This window comes from Henckelia pumila, chromosome 4 (genome assembly GCF_033568475.1).
Source record: "Henckelia pumila isolate YLH828 chromosome 4, ASM3356847v2, whole genome shotgun sequence".
Lineage (NCBI taxonomy): Eukaryota > Viridiplantae > Streptophyta > Magnoliopsida > Lamiales > Gesneriaceae > Henckelia > Henckelia pumila.
Window position 1 is genome coordinate 33,740,521 of NC_133123.1, and position 20,717 is coordinate 33,761,237.

Consider the following 20,717-nt stretch of genomic DNA (forward strand, 5'->3'; position numbering starts at 1 on the left):
TTAGGCTTGAGGAAGTCAACTCTTCTTCGAGTAATTCTACATCATCAATGTTAGTGCGAACAATAGTAGACATAGATTCATCAAAAATAACATGCATAGATTCTTCAACAAGCAAAGTGCGTTTATTAAAAACTCTAAAGGCCTTACTTGAGGTAGAATATCCGAGAAAGATACCTTTGTCGGATTTGGCATCAAATTTGCCAAGGTTGTCCTTACCATTGTTATGTATGTAGCATTTGGAACCGAAAGCTCGAAAGTAAGAAATGTTAAGTTTTCTCCCTCTCCATAATTCATATGGAGTTTTCTTGAGAATTGGCCTTATTGATACGCGATTGATAATGTAACAGGCAGTGTTCATTGCTTCAGCCCAAAAATATTTTGGTAGAGAATGCTCACATATCATGGTCCTCGCAATCTCCACAAGTGTCCTATTTTTCCTCTCAACGACCCCGTTTTGTTGAGGAGTCCTAGGACAAGAAAAATTATGACCGATGTCTTTCTCTTCACAAAAGTTTGAAAAACTCTCATTTTGAAATTCAATAAATTCTAATCTGCAAAATCTCACTTTAAATGGTTAGTAACAATTAACCGAGTTTTGTAATCATCAAAACATAACATTATGAGACTTGTTAATGCATTAAAAACATTAATCTCATAACACGAGATTTGTATGCGTTTAAGGCGTAACACGTGCCAAAATATATTGCAAATGATTACTTAAACACAACTCGCCTTACAATTTTTGTGGCAAACATATATGAATTTGCCTAACAAACAAACAATGAAACAAAATATATTTTTTTTTCACTTAACCAATTGACAAAATAACAATGTAATAGCTGAAAAAATGCAATCACAATTAAAAATATAATATAAATTAGATGGCATAATTCAAAGCAAGATGGACAATCCGATCATCTAATAAGAATAAATCAAAACAGCCCAATTATATAATTTAGAAATTAATTTCAACACTTTAATTTAAGAAGATGTTTAACAAGCCAATACAAATTTTGAAGCACATCAAAAAATAATTTAATAATATTGAAAAATCAAAACAAATAAACAATAATATCAAGTTAAGGATCCCGGATCCCCAAATATAAAACACAAAAAAGATTCCATATTTACTAACCCGTGGCATGAACGGTAGAGTTTACTGATTTGATGGAATTTCTCTACTAATCTTGATAAAATATGATGAAAAACTTAAAGTTCCAAGCCTCCAAAGCAGATAACTATTTTTCTTAGATAAACAAAAAGCAGGAAAAAAAAGCTTAGCCCTTCACGTAAAATAAGATTTTGACTTTCTGAGAATGGTTGAATGAGAAAGAATTATAAAATGGGCCCATTGGATTGGGAGTACAATTTAATTTTAACATAATTTGATTTTTTCACAATCATAAAATTAATGAACTTGTATTTATTATTATTACTATATACTTATATAAACCCAAAAAAATAAGCCCTAAAAAAATTGAAATTTTGGGGCCTGAGTCCATTAATTCTTCAGCCTCAAGGAAGAAGCGGCCCTGGACAAAGACAAACCTCCCCTCTTGAGCTATTTTTTGAGCTGAGTTATGTCCAAGTCAATTTTTTAATATGGTATCGGAGCTCGGATTCCACCATTATGTGTTGTACGGCCCATAGTTGGCCTCACCCTTCACATAGTTGTCTACCCGTTAATATCTTAACGCTCCAGACGTTTAATTCCTGAATGTGATGTATATTAGTGTCTTAGTTTGTGTCAATTTCCTAATAGCATCTTAGAACGAAAGTATTTTTTAGCAAAAGAACATTTACTTTTTTTTTAAACAAATAATGCATATTTAAATAACAACAACAATAATAATATCGAAAAAAGAATCCAACGGTATCGACCACGTTCAATTTTTTCTTTTACATGAAAATAATATTTGATATTAATCATTATAATCATAATATTTCTGTAAATATATCTATGTTAATCAATCTACTACGAGTTAGTTAATAAATAAATAAAAAAGTCTTAAAAAATTGTGGATGACACGTCTCACATTAAATTAAAGATCCTTTAAAAATTACATTGATGCAAACTTTTAATCAGATGAATAAATAAATAAAAATATGCAACAAAACGGTTGAGATAAAATATGAAATGTTAATATTTGTAATTAAAGGGATTCAAAATTCAATCAAATATTTCAGCAATGAAAGCATTGTAAGCAAAAGGAGATAAGTAGACTTCGAAAAACGAGAAATCAAAAAGAAAACAAGATGTCCATCAAATACATTGATCGTTAACGATACTAACATACAAGTAATGAAAAATGATAACATACCAGAATACAGATGAGAATGATGAAATTATTGTTATTCTTTGCAAGTAAATTTTTTTATCATAAAAAAGAGACCGTCTGATTAAATAATAACGATAGAAAAATGCAAATGATCGATGAAGATAGTATCACAATAACTGTTATTAAAGATGATGATAATAATGATTCTTTCATGGAGAATAAAAACACAAGATATGAAAAATTGTTAAAGAGAAAAAAATTCCAAATATAAAATAAAAAAAATATTCGACGCAATAATTTAAATTAAGGTATAGAATGCATTATCTATACCAATTTGTTTTCATCAATAGTGATTAACATATAACATAGAAAATTACAAAATTATATTTAATATAATTTGATTAACATATCTCACTTATTAAAAAATAAAGAATAAATCATACATACATGAGATAAAAAAAATAAGACGAATTCATGATACGAAGCATGCCATAATTTCTCAATATTAATAAAAAAAATAGAAAACTTGATCGAGTTGTAATAATTACATAAGTTTCAATATCAATATTGTGTTAATGTAAAACTATAATAAGCGTAACACTTATATTTATTAGCTTACATGAATTATTGATAATATCTTATTCTAAACTGTTAATGTGCATGTAAAATAATCGTGATCGTAAATAATAAAAACATTGAAACTGCAAGTGTTACATTGTCGAAAATGTTGCAAATATTGTTATTAGTTGCAATGTCGAAGATTATATTAATTACAACACTAAGACATGTAAAAGGTTTTTTTTTTCAAAAAATATATATTATTACCGTGAAAATCATTTATTAACTGCGTGTTAATATCTTCTCATCTCAATTAATTTATTTAACAACGCTTATCGACAAAAAAAAAATTGTTCCCACGTGCATCGCACGTGACTTTTACTAGCATATTATAAATATATCAAAATCTGAATTGAAGCAAATTTTCAGACGTATTTAGCTCCATACAAAATGTGTGTAGCGCTAATATTTATCTATATCTTTTTTATAACATGATTATATTTTGAAGCAAATTCGACTTTCTAAATCATGTAAACGAAATAAAAAGTTTTGAATTGAAAATTGTTATATTGTTATATTTATTTACACAAAAACTCCAGGAAAACGTTATTGCGGATAAATTTTGTGTGATGGCTCTTCTATTTAGATTACGAGCAAATACTACCACGAAAAATCAACTTAAATATATATACCAAATAAACTCGAATAAATCGCAAGCGCACGAATCAAGTAATAATATATCGTCCCACATAGATTGATTTGTGACAAAATTATTCAAGTATTATTCTTTAACTAATTAAAACGAGATGGAGAATAAATTAGTAAACTAAAATAAAATAATGAAACAAAATCAAAATAAAAAATTAAACTCAAGAAATAAATAAATAATTGTTAGGATCTTGGTTCCCTTGTCTATTTTTTTTTCTAATGATTGAATTTCAATTCTCAAGCCATGCTTTTGATGAAATTTTCTAATCTATCAATATACTATGTCGATCTATATTAATCTAATTAACAAAATGAAATAACCAAGTGTCATTGTGTTATTTAACAATTGTAATTGCTAGGGGTGATCACGGTGCCGTTTGGGCGGTATTTTCATAAAATTCAAACCGAATTGCTATGCACGGTGCGGTTTGGGCGGTATTTTCTAATTGCGGTTTTTCATGTAAATGTAAATATGCGGTTTGAGACGGTTTCGGGCGGGTTCGGGCGGTTTTGCGGTTTTTTAATAAAGAAGAAGGATCATCAAGTAGACAAAAAACATAATATATGAATACAATAACACCAAAAAAAATATAAATTGATATAAAAATATTTAATAAAATTAGAATATATTTTTGTTTCTTGCGACATGAAAGCATAAAAATTGTAAGTATAATAAGAAATTCTAAATCATTAAAAAATAAATGACATAAAACAATATTCAAATTTTTAATTATGGAATCTCATAACTCAAATTTAATGCTTCATCGAAAATTACTTTCGAGTTTCAAGGTATAATACATGCAAATAAATAAAAAAATTCTAAAAAAAAATGTATAAAAATCTTCTCATATTTTGTCAACGTGAAAGATTAAAAAAAATTATAAGAAAGGCAAAACAAAAAATTTTTGAAAAAAAAAAGTGTAAAGAATTTTTTTTTTTAATGTTAATATAGTCTCTTTTTTCTGTGCATAATTTTTGAATTTCTATCATTATTATGGTATTATAATTAGATATAAACATAGTGATGTTTAATTTGAATCACTATATTGAATTTAAAATAAATTTTATAAACGATATACATGATCATATTAATATATCGTAAATAATTTTAAAACTATTTATTTATTTATTTATGCGGTGCGGCTGGTGCGGTTTTCCTCTAAAATTGCCACCAAATCATATTATGCGGTGCAGTTTGCTATATTTTTTTCAAAAACGGTTTTGGTCAAAAAATTGAACATAGCGGTGTGGTGTGGTTCGATTCGGTTGGTTTGGGCGGTTTTTATTAAATTTGATCAGCCCTAGTAATTGCATTAACGAATTGTGGAATCTTCTAGTTTTCGATCTATTGGACTATGACTATCAACACGTATCTAACCTTATATGTCTATGCAAGTTGTAGATACATGAATTATATCACTCTATCATGTTATAAAATATTCTTTCAGTATCAACGATAACAAATAAAATAACTCGGAAGTTGATCAATCTCCAAAGTTGCAATCAACACAATAATATAATCAAGAATGCATAAAAATCAAATTCAATATTAAAAAAGAAATCAAAACATATTTTTTGGGAGTATGATCCCCAAAATCCCAACAAAAAGAAAAGAGAAAACTAGTGTTTGCGGTTTTTGATTTCTTCTTGTCTTCTCCCTCTTCACCCTCTTCGTTCCTTGATGGTCGTCGCCTTCAACTCCCTCCCGATGTTTCTTTTATCTCCTATTCATATGTCTTAAAAGCCCATCAAATAAAGCACGAAAACTCGCAACTTTTAATTTTTGAAAATTCAAAATTTTTCCTCCCATCCGCGTCGCGCCTAGGGGCAATAAAATCCAGCCTTGGCGCCTGATTTTTTCCAGCGCGCAATTTTGTTGAAAAAATCATATCCGAAGTTCTAGCCGCCAGATCGAGCTAAAATTTTGAAAAAAACTTTAAAAATCTTAAACTACAATTTGAACGGTGGAGATCAGATTTGGATCACTCTAGTGTCAAAAATAAAATTTGGACCATTAATGCTTTGTGATTCCTTTTTGCGTCAATTCTCGGTGCTTAAACTCTTCCTTTTCTCCTTATTTTGTCTACAACCAATCAAATATTATGAGGAGTGGTCCGAATGAAACAAATATTCAATAACTAAGAATGAATGACTTAACAACATGAAATCATGCAAAATAAATGCAAAAAAATGCAATAAAACACGTAAAAACGACACATATCACCAGGCGCCACAACTCCTGCCTAGGTGGAAAAAAAATCCCACCTAGGATTGATGCGTCATGCTTGGGTTTTCCAGGCAGTTCGACGCTGCATGATCAATACATAAAAACATGGTTTTCTGACCTTTTCGATCTTTTTCGAACTCTTTTAGAGAAAATAATCACCCACATCTTAAAAATAATGATTAACCATCATAAAAAAATTTCAAAATCCCGAAAAAAATCCATCACACAACTCAACTTTTCAAAAGTTTGAATCAAAACTTCTACACACACCAAAATTCTGAAACTTCCCATCAAAATCCATAAACATCTAAAAACTTTAACCAAAGACATCAGGAACGCATCACGTTTCACGATTATACATCATACTACAAATTTTCTTCATCAATCATGCATAAAGACAACATTCGCATATGAGGTTCATACCAAAATATTTATAATCTTGAATGACGGTTTCAAACATTAAAAACTTGTCTGGATTCAGACGTTTGGATTCAATTTGCACTTTGGGAACGGTTTAACTTCGAACACTAAAGAACTTAACTGAACGGTCTAACCTCGAACACTGAAGAACTTAACTCAACACTTGGATGCGGTCTTGGACGTGAGAAAGAGAAAAGAGGAATGAGACGTAGGCGACATTCAAAAGTGAGAAAAATGAAAGAAAGCTTTTGACCTCAAACTGTTTGAGACCAATGAGCTTAAAAGTCAGTCCATTAGTCTCAAACACTAAATTTTAATATTTACTATACCCCAACTAATTAAAATAACGCTGCATTTACAAAATTTAATATAAACATGAAATAATTCTTTCTTAACTTGTTCAAGGGCTAAACTCATTCTTTTTGTCCAGAATTGCATTTTAAATTTGAAAACATTAAAATAACTTGCAACATTTTAAATGACATAGATCACATAATTTAAACATAACAATTAAATTAAATTTTATAAATAACATGCATAAATCGTATAAATCATTTTTAAAAAATTATCGTGATTGAGTTAATTGACTTTTGGACCATGTAATAATAAAGATATAACTTACTTAAATTGAATCATTTTAAAATAATAATTATATTATTTACTGAACAAAGCTTGAAAAAAAAAAAATAGTCACTGACTCAGCTCTCTGTTTCAGCTCAAATTCTCCGCTCTCAAACCCTAAAAAATGTCCCGGTCTTTTACCCTACGCCACGTCCGCCGCCTCACCACTGCCGTCGATTCCGCCGCCAGACCGATCACTGTTTCCTCTATCAAAAACAGACTCAAGAAGACATACGACCCTGATGAAGCCCTCAAAATCTACTCCTCTTTCACTGCCGCCGCCAATATCTCCGACCTTAACCCGGTCGCCACCCTCCACGCCCAAGAATACACCGTACGCCGCCTTTCCAAATCCCACCGCTTATCAGACATCAAAACCTTTCTCGAATCCCACAAATCCCTCCCTCAAATCACCCAAGAGCCGTTCCTCTCCTCCCTCATCCGCTCCTACGGCATTGCGGGAATGTTTGAGAATGCCCTCAAAACCTACCAGCAAATGACCGATTTAGGAAGCCCACGATCTGCATTATCATTCAACGCACTCCTCAAAGCCTGCATCAATTCCAAGCTCTTCGATCGCGTGCCTGGATATTTCGACGAGTTCCCTTCAAAGTTCGGATTTTTACCTGATAAATTTTCATATGGGATACTGATTAAGTCCTACTGCGAAATGGGTTCCCCTGAGTTGGCAATGAGTAAGCTAAATGAGATGGAGGAGAAGGGGATTGAGATTGGTGCCGCAACATGTTCTCCAATCTTGCAAGTACTGTACAAGCAAGGAAAAGGCGACGAGGCCGGAAAATTTTGGGATGATATGGTGAAGAAAAGGGGATGCTTGCCTGATGTTGCCTCTTACAATGTGAGGCTGAATCATATTCAAAATGGGGAACCCGATGCTGTTAAGGGTTTTATTGAGGAAATGAGTGAAGCTGGGATAAAACCTGATACAGTTAGTTATAACTATTTGATTACTTGCTATCTTAGAAATGGGATGATGGATGAAGCCAAGAAGGTGTATGATGACCTCAAGGAGAAAGGGTGTAATCCAAATATGGCCACTTTTAGGACTTTGATATTTAATTTGTGCAAGCACGAGCGATATGTGATGGGATATCAGGTGTTTAAGAAGAGTGCGAAGGCATACAAGATACCTGATTTTAATACCCTGAAGTATTTGGCTGAAGGGTTGGCTAAGAACGGGCACACGGAGGAAGTAAAAGATATGATCCGGATAATAAAGAAGCGGTACCACCCTGATATGTTGAAGGCATGGGGAATGCTCACCGAAAATCTTGGGCTGGTCATTGGTGACACTGAGAAAACCGGTGTTGATGAGCTAGAAAAGGCCAGCAGTACGTGAGTTGGGTCTTAGGGATCACCTTAAAGTGTTCTTTCATGACATTTCCAAGCCTACGGCGGCTAGCACAAAATAAGGCCGACAGTTTTAGCTCAACTACCGGGGAACATATTTGGAACTCAAGGTGTATTTTAGATTGAATTGGAAGAGGCTTACAACAACATAAACATACTTGATGTTGGTAGTTTCTGTACTTTGAGCATGTTTTTGCATATCTTTAGGTGCTTACACATTTTGAATGGTCATCCAAAAATTTAGGTTTCAACTTTTTCAATGCCTTGTATTAATGTTTTGTTTCCTTATAACATGGATTACTAAAATTGAGAGCGGCAAATGGCAACACATTCAAGTGATGTTATAGTATAGCAAAGCATGTTTAGAGCTTATATTTGAGAGCGGCAAATACCATTAAGTAGTTTCATTTCTTGGTCTTTTGTAATTTGATGATACGTTTCCACTTTGATAAACATTTTGTCGTATCATTCAAATATAGTTGAATGATTTGGACAGAGTGATGAAATTATTCTTGTCAAATACGAAATTAGCAGCAGAGAAAAAGAAAATATCAAGGGAACAATAAACATTTTTTACCTTAACGAAACGATCCTGGTGATAAACTCAAAGGTTTGGAATCGATATGCTCGAGTTTTGCTCTGATTACATATGTTCGAGCTCGAATTTTATTCGAAATTCGAATATTTTTTCAAAAATTTCCTCCAATAAGAGCTCCAGCGCAAAAGATTTTCATAGAATTATTATTCAAAAATACGTTAAATGTTTGAAATATATTTATTTGTTGTAATATTAATCAAATATTAAAGATCACGAGAAACTTTTATACTATTGAACAAAATATTTAAGGTTTGACTTCGGTTTGAAAAAGTTAAAAACATGTTAAAGTTGGGTTTAATTCAAGGGTTAATTGTCAATCACTCCCTAAATCACTTTATAACTTATTTATAAATTCCTACATAAATAAAATTTACTTTCAACTTCCTGGAGAGAGAAATTTTTGTTTCTAAATACCAATTTTACCCTTATCTCTTAAAAAAAATAAAAAAAATGAGAGAATGGATAATAAAAACAAAACTAATCCAAATAGTATATATATAAAAATTCAAATTAAAATCAAAGAACATAAATCATATCATATACATGCTTATGTTGATACAGGAGAAAGTATGTGTTTAGGAAGCAAGCATATACTTCCAAATCATTATTGGAAGAAATATGATAAAAGATTTAAAGTTTGAATAGGAGATGAATCAATAATCATGCTTAATACAGTAGCAAAAAAATTAAAAATAGAAATAGAAGAAACAAAATTTGTAATACCCATTATATATCAAATAGAATCAGAAATGGACATTATAATAGGAAATAACTTTTTAAGAGAATATCTTCCCTTTTCACAATTTGAAGATCACATAACTTTAAACAAAGGATCATCAATGATTTACATTCCCAAAATACGAACAGCATTTCGCGTAGGAAATAAAGGATTTACAAAGAATTTTCATAAACGAAATACAAATCCAATAGAACTAAAAATAGAAAATATTTTAACGATTAATCCTTTAAAAAAAAATCATGAGGAAATTTCATGATATATGTTCTGAAAATCCTCAGGACAAAATTAAGAAAAGAAAACAATTCATTGCTTCAATAAAACTCAAATACCCTAATATCACAATCCGTGAAGCACCAAAAAGATGTAACATGGATGATGTAAAAATATTTGAAAAAGAAGTTCAAGAATTATTAAAACTTAAGATAATCATCCCTAGTAAAAGTCCACACTCTTCAGCATTCAGTTGTTCAAAAGGACAGTATCAATGGACTGTATTACCTTTCGGACTTAAACAAGCACCAGGTATCTTTCAAAGATATATGGATGAATCTTTTAAATCATATATAGATTTTTGTTGTGTTTATATAGATGACATATTAATTTATTCAAAAACACTAGATCAACATTATAAAGATCTCATGACAGTTTTAGATATTTGTCATAAAGATGGAATTATACTTTCTGAAAAGAAAGCACAATTATTCAAAACAAAAATAAATTATTTAGGATTACAAATAGAAGATGAAAAACATTGTTTACAACCGCATATACTTAAAAAAATTCATGATTTTCCTAGTGAAATCAAGGATAAAGATCAATTAAGAAGATTTTTAGGATTATTAACTTATTCTGGAAATTACATTAAGAAACTTGCAGAAATCAAAAAATCTCTTCAGGTAAAACTTAAACAGGACTATAAGCGGAAATGGTCGAAAGAAGATACTAATTACATAGACACTATTAAAAAGAAAATAATTGGTAATCTTCCTGAATTATATTTTCCTTCAAATAAAGATATAATAATTATTAAAACAGACGCTTCAGATAAATACTGGGGAGCATGTTTAAAAGCTTATACTGGAGAAAAAAATTTAGAAGAACTTACTAAAACAGCTACTAGAAATAATGAAGAATTATGCAACTATACATCAGGAACTTTTCAAGGTGCATAATTAAATTATCATTCGAATGAAAAAGAATTATTAGCTTTAATATTCACAATTAGAACTTATGAAATTTATCTTATTTCTAAACCGTTTTTAGTAAGAACAGATAATATGAATTTAACATATTTCAAAACAAGGAAAATATCAAGAAATGCAGAGAGAAATACAGCAAGGCTAATTAGATGACAATTGGAATTGAACCATTATCAGTTCGAGATCAACATGTCAAAGGAACGGATAATTCATTACCCGACGCATTAACCAGAGAACTTCATCCAAACTATACTATCCGTAGTAACGGAATAACAAAGGAGATCCTAAGTGATCCAGAAAATGACTGTGAGTCATCCAAACATGCCTCAGAAAGCATGGGGAATATAAATTGATGAAATGAGATTTATATTCAGAAACATGAATTATTTTATGACTTTCAGTCATCCGAACATGCATCAGAAAGCATGGGGAATATAAATTAATGAAATGAGATTTATATTCAGAAACATAAATTACTCTTTGAGTAAAATAATCAATTTAAGATTGATTCAATTCTTGCAAAAGAATTTATAAATGCAATGATACGCATAATAAAACTATCCGAATTACTCACGAAAAGAGTTATTTTACTAACCATTATATATATAAATATGTTTTCTTGTGCAGAGTATAATCAAGATGGAGCAACTAAGTCAATTAAAAGAACAATTGATTGAATTGCTGGAAGAAATTCAAATTCTTCAACTAAAAGAAAGGAATTGGAGTAAAAAAATTCAAAGGACAGAAGAAAAGATGATAACTTCATCATCATCATCCTCACCAAGAACATCAATCAAAATGGCAACTCCATTTGACAAAATAATGGAGATAAAAGAGAAACAGTCAGTGGTCACAGCCAACACTGACAAAGAAAAAGAAAAGAAAAAAGAACCGGTGGACACAGCCAGCACCGAGAAAAATAAAAAAGAAGAAAGGACGTTTAAAAGTGCCCTTGAAAAGAAAGAAAGAAAGATGGTCAATCTGCGACCACAAAAACCAATTTTTGAAAAAACAAATTTTTCAGAAAAACTCAAGACTGAATTCTTTGAAACACTAAATTATTTGAGAATAGCCAAACCATCTGCAGAATCTTGGCTACAAACTTGTGACACACAGAGCATATCAAGAGCAAGAACACTGCAAGGTACTCCAGCTTATGAAGTCGCAAGATTCTTTTCAAATGGATTATTCAGTGGATTGGAAGTCAGTCCCAACAATCAAGAAATAGAACTATTTCCATATCAGTTGAGAAATAGTATCATCCAGTTCAAGAAAGCAGTCTTTAAGGACGATCCAGTATTAACATTGAGTATTCACTCAACCCTTTCAGATTGGGATGATAACAAATTCTATCAACCAATTGTATATATTCAATGTCGAAAACAAAAAGACAAGTTCTTATTCGAAGGATCAAATGAAGAGAAACCAGTAATGGATATCACAACACTTCCTGAGATAAGAATAAAGACATTGATTGATATGATCTCAAAGACATGAAAGATTGATGGAAACTCAAAGGTTAAAATAAATTTTGCAACCAGTAATATTTATTAACCACTGGACACAATGAGACAATCCAAAAGAAAGAACAAGCCATGTTAGCTCAATTCGAAGCTCCAATCTATGAAGCAAGAGTTGACATGACCCGAGAAACCCAACAAATGTTATGTCAAAGACTAAGAACAATGATTTCCACTCACAAATGTGGACATTGTCAACCCATTAAGACAGAAGAAGCAGATGTCAAAGAGGACAAACCAGCTGTCAAAAAATACAAACCAATAAAGAAATGGTCCGAATGCACCAGTGATTCAGAGAGTGACACAATGTAAAAACAAATGAAATCGTGGACCACACCACATGTTAAGGGCATCCACTCAGATGTAAAATGAGCTGTTTCCATTATGTAGTGTCGGGTGGTCCCCCTCTTTTCTTTATTTTTAATTATGTATGCGTTTCTCCACGCCTATAAAAGGAGATATTTTGTGCTGTAAAAGAGGAAGTGAAGTTTGAGTATCTCTTTCTTATTAAAGTTTCTTACAATCTGGTTCATACAAGACGTATGAAAACTATCAGAAACTAAGAAATATAAAATCAGAAACAAAATAAGCCTTATGGTTAATAACTAAACAAGCAGGGCGTAAGGAGGATAAGGTTGGAAACCAATCATTGAATATTCATGGTTAAGAGTAAACCTAAAGATCCATAGAGCAAGTACCAGTTGATCAAGTGATCGTTAAGGGAAAGCAAGGATTTGGCCTCTGCTCAAAACCAAGATTCATTCAAACAAGGTAACCTTCCTAAACCTCCTGCAGCCCTTAATTCAAGGAAATAGTCAAAATACATTAATCATGTCATCATCCTTTATAAGAAATGGAAGATTAATAATAAAAAACTGGTTCGAAATAGAAGATGATCATGAATATGATACATTTCGTGAATATCGTTTAAATATTTCTGATTTAACTATATTTGAATCAATTTATCAACTAAAATTTGTATTAATAACCCATGAATGGAACCAAACTAATATGAAAACATTTATCTGTTATAAATGAATCAGATCTGTAAATCCATGAATCAGATCTGTAAATCCATGAATAAGAAAATTCATAAGAATTTAAAGAATTCCGCAACCTGGTATCAGAGCCTAAATAAAGCATATTATTAATGCCTGGATTAACTTTAGATATTGAGATTAAAAATTTATTTGATAAAATAATCTTACTAAAAGATTTACGTCAAATAGATCAATTATGGAATAAAATAAAAGATCTCCAAACCTTTTATTTCAAAAATCATAAAAAAGAACATTTTTCAAGCAGCTGGAAAATGATAATTCAAATTTCTGAAAACGATAAAATTGAAGACATAACAATATGTTATGAATAAGAACAAACTTTGTTATCGAAATCCGATCAACAAAAACAAAATAATAAAAGTAACAATTTTTACTAAATGGAAAATGTATGAAAATACAAAAATGAATATCTTTAATTTATATTCTCAAAATATAAATTTTGATATAGAAAATTGTGAAAACAATTTGAAACATCTTAAAAATTATCAATCTTCAATTGATAGTTTCGAAGATTTTCAGAATTTATTAGAACAGATAGATTCAACAAAAAGGCTTTTAATAGCCTTAAGAAAATTAAGAAGTTCTATCATCTGTTAAAATGACAGAAGTAACAATTCCAAATCAAAACAACCTGGTCGATGAATCTGAAGAATCTGAAGAAAATCAAGAGTATAATTTGAATATTATATTCAATCAAAGTAAGTTTGCTGAATTACAGAAAACAGAGTTTTCTAATTCAAAAACAAATCTAATAGACCAACCAGGAATACTAAGCAAGATTTCAAATTTTATTAATCCCAGAAAAAATTTAATTTATTATTCGATTCGTACAAAAGAACGATCTTGTAAAATAAATAACGAATCAAGGTCTAATACTCTGAAGTTATTAACAACTCAAGATATTAATACCATCATGGCAAAAGCCAGTGAAAAAGAACGATCTGAACTGAAATATGTTCATATCGGAGGAATTGAAATAATAATATCAGCTCACTACCGAGAAGGAATAGATACACCAATTGAAATAACAGTTCGTGACAAAAGAATACGTAATTTCGAGGATTCTATCCTTGGAAAAATTGAAAGAAATTTATGTTACAAAAAGATAAAATTTTATATTTATCCACAATACAATATATCTTTTTTTGATAAAAACATAAATGACGTCATTAGATTATTACTTTTATAGAAATAATCTTATGTTAACAGGAAACCATCCGATCAATATAAACTATGTTGTCGGTTTAGCAATAAGTAATAATTCTCAAACAGGAATAATTTCAACAAAACCAACTATTTCTGTTGAAAGAATGTTTGAAAATATTACAAGAATTGAACACCCTCGAAAAGCATTTATTGAAGAAATAAATCCCTATAAAAGATGGAGTTCAGATGACCTCCAAATCACAAAACAGTCTGTACCAACACTACAAGAAAAAATGGATACGACAACGGATTATATTCGTTGTTGTAGGGGTCAAAAAATCGTTGTAGTTTTAGGTGTTTTCGAAAGTATAACATACAACAACGGTTTATATCCGTTGTGGATTCCAACATATGACAACGGTTTATAACCGTTGTTTTAAGTTGCCTTTTACGACAGTTATAAACCGTTGTCTATGTTGGCATACGACAACACATTTACAACACTTTATATCTGTTGTCGTATGTTGACATTATTCAACCACATTTTAAAACCGATGTCTTATGTAGGTGTACGACAACAGTTTTGCAACAGTTAAAATCCGTTGTCTTTTGAGGCTTACGACAACAGTTTTGCAACAGTTAAAATCCGTTGTCGTTTCTTAAATAAAAATAAAAAAAATTAATATACAAATTTTCAATATTATAAATCAATCAAAATTTAAAATTTTTAAAATAAAATTTAATATACAATTTTTTAGTATTACAAAACATCATATCAAGACAACAAACTTTACAAGGGAATCCTGAAATTTCTCAGTTCATGTTTTGCTAAACACAAGACACTACACCTTAAAAGCATCGAAAAGATTTCTTAGGAATCTTCTTGGTTGCACGGTATGCATGTATTAGCCGCCTTTGTTGCCTTGAATATCTCATCTTTAAGTGTAGCTTCAACCATGTCTATCTTCTCTTTTGCCTGCTTGTGTATTAATGCCACATGTTTTTCACACTTTCTGCATAATATTCATTTTTCTTTAGTTTTTCCTAAAGATTACAATCTACAAGCCTGGCTCAACATTTTATATTTATAACTTTCAAACTTTGTTCAGGATTTCATGTAAACCAAAAGTGATGATCATGAATAGTTTTATAGCCAAAATATTTACATTAAAACACGCGCAAATTTGAAGATATACGCAAACAAGTAAATCGAAGTTGAATGTTTTTACCTCAAGTTTTCTTAATTGGGCATCAAAATATGCCTTCTTGGTGTTCTCCCATGAAGCTATATCTGCTACCTTCTTTTGAGCTCTGTTTCATCACACTAAAATGTGATCACAATCTCAAACAGTTCCAAGTAAATTCATACAAAAAAAAGTTACATAAATCTCTCAAAGTCAAGAATCAGTACGACCCTAAAATATCTCTTGAATTTATGCCCAATTCCCATTTAAAACATAGTTGCATACCAATAAAAGGTCTCTGTAAGTGTAGTTTGTATTTCACAATAAATTGAACAGACAAGTTGACAAGAATAATTCATGCATGATTGGAAAGAAGTACAGTATCTAATAAAAAGGTCAACATTTCATGAGAATAACTTGCTAAAACCTGAAAAATCATTGAAAATAAAAGCAACTTCTTAGGGATGCCACATGCAGGAATATAAAAATCAACTTAGAAAATTACATATGCAGGAACCATTGTGTACCTTTGCGGACTGATGATTCTGACCATACAAGATGAGAAGCAGAAACAAAAATCATGAATTTTATAAAGCTAAAATCGAACACGTCCTCAAAGAGGACTAAACTGATTTAAATCCCATCCACTTGTAACAGCACAATGATCGAAACTTACCTATTTTTACCAGCTTAGTCACAATTCCATCCTTATCAAGTAGAGAATTCCCTCCATAAAATAGGGGCTATGTTTCTAGAAGACAACTATTTCTGAAACTGTATTTCTCAGAAAGGTGTTGGGAGTATATATTCGGCTTTGTTTCAGAAAAAAGATATTTTTGTCTGTGAAAGTCTTGTTACATAAGAATGAGCTCGGTTCTGTCACAACATAAATTTATTACTTTATAACGGCATGCAGGTTATTATAATTGCAATGATTATGTTAAAATGCGAAGATGAAATTCATTTCCTGGAAAAAAAAATGAGAGAGCAATCTTTGGGTTTATTTGCGGGAATGAAGAAGATGATTGGAAAAAGACACCGTAGATTATTGGCAAATTCACCAATGCAAGAGAAAAAACCTGTAGATATGAGAATATATCACCAATCGTGACTCTGAACCCATCTTCTTGCCTTTTCAAAATCCAATCATTAACTTTTTCCTGCAACAAAAGAGGAACAAGTGATAGCTTTGATAAGTTATTTACCACCAAAGCAGTGAAGAAGATCAGCAAGAGAACTGTCATTATAAGCTTTATTTTCTCCTAGCCTCTCTGATTAATCTGGGCACGACTAACCAAAATACAGCCTGCAATAGCACCATGAATATTGTGGAAGCTCAATTTTGTTGATGTCTATGATTCCCTCTATTTAAATTGTTTGTATGGGACAGCTACGTCCCATCCATTTGCACCTACATACACAAATAGCTTTTAAAAAAAATATAGTTTTTATAAATAAAAAACAAACGAAGACTTGGTATTTGGTAAGGAAATCATAACCCCAAATCAAAATAGCTTTTCAAATAAATACATCCTCCACTCATTTTAACATGAAAATTTTCAGATATGTATTCACAAATTAAAATAAAAGACAGAAACACATAAGATTACCCGTAGAAAATGAAAATTTGAAGTAACAAACTCAAGTAATTCAAGGTAACCATGCTATATCCTTTGCTCCCAACTGAAGAAAAGCCATATGTCAAAAATAATAACGATTCTTAGCAAATTTCCTCATTTTAGTAGTGGGTCTAACCAGATTGGAATTTTTAGAATCTTCCACCTTTCAAGATAAATTAATCTAATTTATGCATGACATTCCACATGACTAATAAGTGCTGAAGAAGTATTTTTCCTTGAATAGATTATCTCACATGGAAATGAAAATTAAAGAAATTTCTCTCATTTTTATCCTCTCGCACTCATCATGATAATCATTTAAAAAATTTATTCTTACCTCCATGTAATCAGCTCCAACCCCATTGAGGATTAGTATGGTGCATGAAAATTAAATTTGAAGATATTGCCAACTTCTTCCACATTTGCTGCTCAGTTCATATGTCGACGAGTAAACAGAATTGTAAAATTTCTGATGCGATAAAACATTTACATAAGAGTGTACTTCCATTTCATGTTTCAAATGCATTATTTATAGTGTTTTCTTCACCTTGAAAAGGGTGTAGCAACGAGATTAGTTATAAATGACCCTGGTTAAAAAAATTATTTGTTAGCTCTTCATCTTTTCTCTTAATTCGTGACCTATTCATTTGTAAAAAAATGAGTGGTACTATCTTTAAGACAATGTCTAAAAATAAAGTATAAAATCGAATAGGGCATATATCAAAATCCTTGTCAAAGAAAGTTTAAATTCCTGAAGTTACACATCACTGGTGGATGGAGATAAAAGTGAGTACCTGATGAGTGTGAATAAGCCAATGCTCTTTCTCGCTTGATAGCAGCTTCGTACTTGTGGAGGAAGCTTTGCCTCTATTTGTTCTTTTGACTGTAGATTGTGATCACATCCTCTTCATTTGTAGAAACATCAATAAGTACGAAGCATAACTATGGTTTTCCACTATTAATTACATATGAAGAACACAGAAGCAAAAACAGATTGCAAGAATATTATATGGCTTCTCATCACTTATAAGTGATGCCTTTTGCCATCAACTTGGACACCGATATTGAATTCTTCTATCACGTCCTTAAAATTTGAACCCTAATTACACTCAAGTCATAATATGGATAACAAACTAAAATATTAAATTGGCACGAAAGTCCTAATATGATTAGATTAATTTAAGCAGAAAAATGAAATGAACCAACTTTTAAGATAATAATAGTATATATATTGAGAGCATAACTATCACTTTATTTCAAAATAATTGAGCATAGAAACCTATAATAACAATTAAAAAATATGAACTTAACTAAAATTTGGACTAATTTGATCGAATAAACGTCGAATTCACATTACTGAATGAAGAAGCAATATTTGTCGTATTTATTTCAGCAAATTGTATGTGCATATCCTTTCCAAGAAAGCTTTGACAAATTGAAAGTTAATATATATTTATATATATAAATCTGAGTGAAATGTTTATAGGTATATTTTACCTTATAGCAGCATTAACTCCTATGAAAACCATGGTTTCCCAACCGTCAATATTTGTGCTGAACGAGGAACCAAGAAAGGATACACGTATGTTAACATCTGAAAACAAAGTAAAATGAGGCTAAATACTAAGCAATTAAAGATGTTACATGAATGGAACTCACAAGATAGAAAGGGCTCCCACGACAATGACCGCGTTCACAAGCACAAATATACGATACAAAATAATCAGAGATGGCCAAATACCTGTTACAAATTAGCGGACGTGCAAGCATTGAGCCACTGAAGAAATTGCACAAACAGGTGAGGGGCATAAGTAAGCACCCCTCAAATTGCTCTGTCCCTCAACCCTGGAGATGAACTCGTTCTACTCACACTTGTTCACCACATTAATCCTCCTTCTCAATCTCCTCCTCTCCATCCAGCTGCAAGATTATTGTGTCAGTATATATATATATATATTCATATTCATTTTCAGACACTACTCTATCATATATATATATATTTTTAATTCATCGTAATTTCTCATGAAGTGGGATACAAGGGTAAAGACGATGATCCCAACAAGCTGGTATCAGGATCAACCCGAAAAATCACCGAGCTTCGAAGGAAAAAAAAGATGAATATCGAAAGAGAGATGTGATTGTGCAAATTCAGAAACTATATGAATTAGACAAGCAGGTTATTAACTAACTAACTGATCATATATATACATATATAAACAGAAATTATTTTGAAAAATGAAAGGAAAAAACAGCTCAAATTAAATTTCAGGTTAAAGTGAGTGTAGAGGTGAAATCTAGACCATCACGGAAGGTGGCTTCTATATATATATATATATATATATATATATATATATATATTATATATATATATATATATATATATATATATATATATACAATTTTGCTATCCTGCCCACCCATCGTGCCCACCTAATGTGCCCACCATGATGTGGCACTCAACTATTGGATGTGATGAATTGTGCGTCCAATAGTTGAGTGCCACCTCATGGTGGGCACATTAGGTGGGCACGGTGGGTGGGCGATAGCAAAACTCTATATATATATATATATATATATTATATATATTATATATATATATATATATATATATATATATATATATATGTGTGTGTGTACCGCATGAAGAATCTGCCCCACTAATTATCCCAAGCAAAGAAATAACATCTTGTTGTTATCAGAATGAAACTAACAAGATAGAAAGGGACCGTGTTCTCAAGCACCAATATACGATACAAAATAATCAGAGATAGCCAAATACCTGTTACAAATTAGCGGACGTGCAAACATTGAGCCACTCAAGCAATTGCACAAACAGGTGAGGGGCAGAAGTAAGCACCCCTCAAATTTCTCTATCTCGCTGGCAGCCCAGCCACTACAACAAGAGGAAATCAACAAAACACCACACCCACAAGCTCCAGACCCACCAGATCAGTCAAAGAAGAGAAAATATCAAATCGCACAAAGAGCTTCCTTCGCAGATGAAGAACAACGCGAGCAAAAAAACCAGAGCTAAATGATTCGAAATCCAGTAACAAAACGATGCAAAATCATCCTAGGATTCAAAAACACACAACCCACAGTGAAATATAACGATCCCGAAACCACGACAAATCACTCCCAATTGGCCATTCAAAGAGAATGGAGAACTAGGGTTCATCTCTAAAAAACGTGAAGACTCTGGCAATCATGAGCACCAAAGAAAGAAGAAAAAGAAAGAGGTGACCTATTCCGGCGTTTGATCGGCGAATAAGGCGACGAGATGAGCTGGGTCAAAGGGCGACGGGTTAGGCTAGGTCTTGGGTTCCTTCTCTTTCTATTTTTCATTCTTTTTGAGCGTATACGTGTATATATATATAATTATAAACAAAATTATATATATATATAATATTTAACAAAAAAAAGCAAAGACAACGGTTTAATAAAAGTGTTGTCTAAAACAACATAAA

At 31.2% G+C, this 20,717-nt stretch overlaps 1 protein-coding gene and 1 long non-coding RNA gene across 2 annotated transcripts; one reads left to right on the forward strand and one right to left on the reverse strand.

Annotated features, from left to right (window-relative positions):
• Positions 1–6,878: 6,878 nt before the first annotated feature.
• Positions 6,879–8,538, forward strand: LOC140865738 (small ribosomal subunit protein mL103 (rPPR7)). Its single transcript, XM_073270481.1, has one exon. The coding sequence runs from the start codon at positions 6,938–6,940 to the stop codon at positions 8,171–8,173; it is 1,236 nt and encodes a 411-aa protein (XP_073126582.1). The 5' UTR covers positions 6,879–6,937; the 3' UTR covers positions 8,174–8,538.
• Positions 8,539–17,587: 9,049 nt separating this feature from the next.
• LOC140867818 (uncharacterized) lies at positions 17,588–19,101 on the reverse strand. The gene is made up of 4 exons (XR_012145278.1): positions 18,992–19,101; positions 18,748–18,844; positions 18,045–18,155; positions 17,588–17,675 (listed from the first exon to the last, which is right to left on the reverse strand). It is a non-coding gene; the product is annotated as an uncharacterized lncRNA (long non-coding RNA).
• Between the last annotated feature and the right edge of the window lie 1,616 nt (positions 19,102–20,717).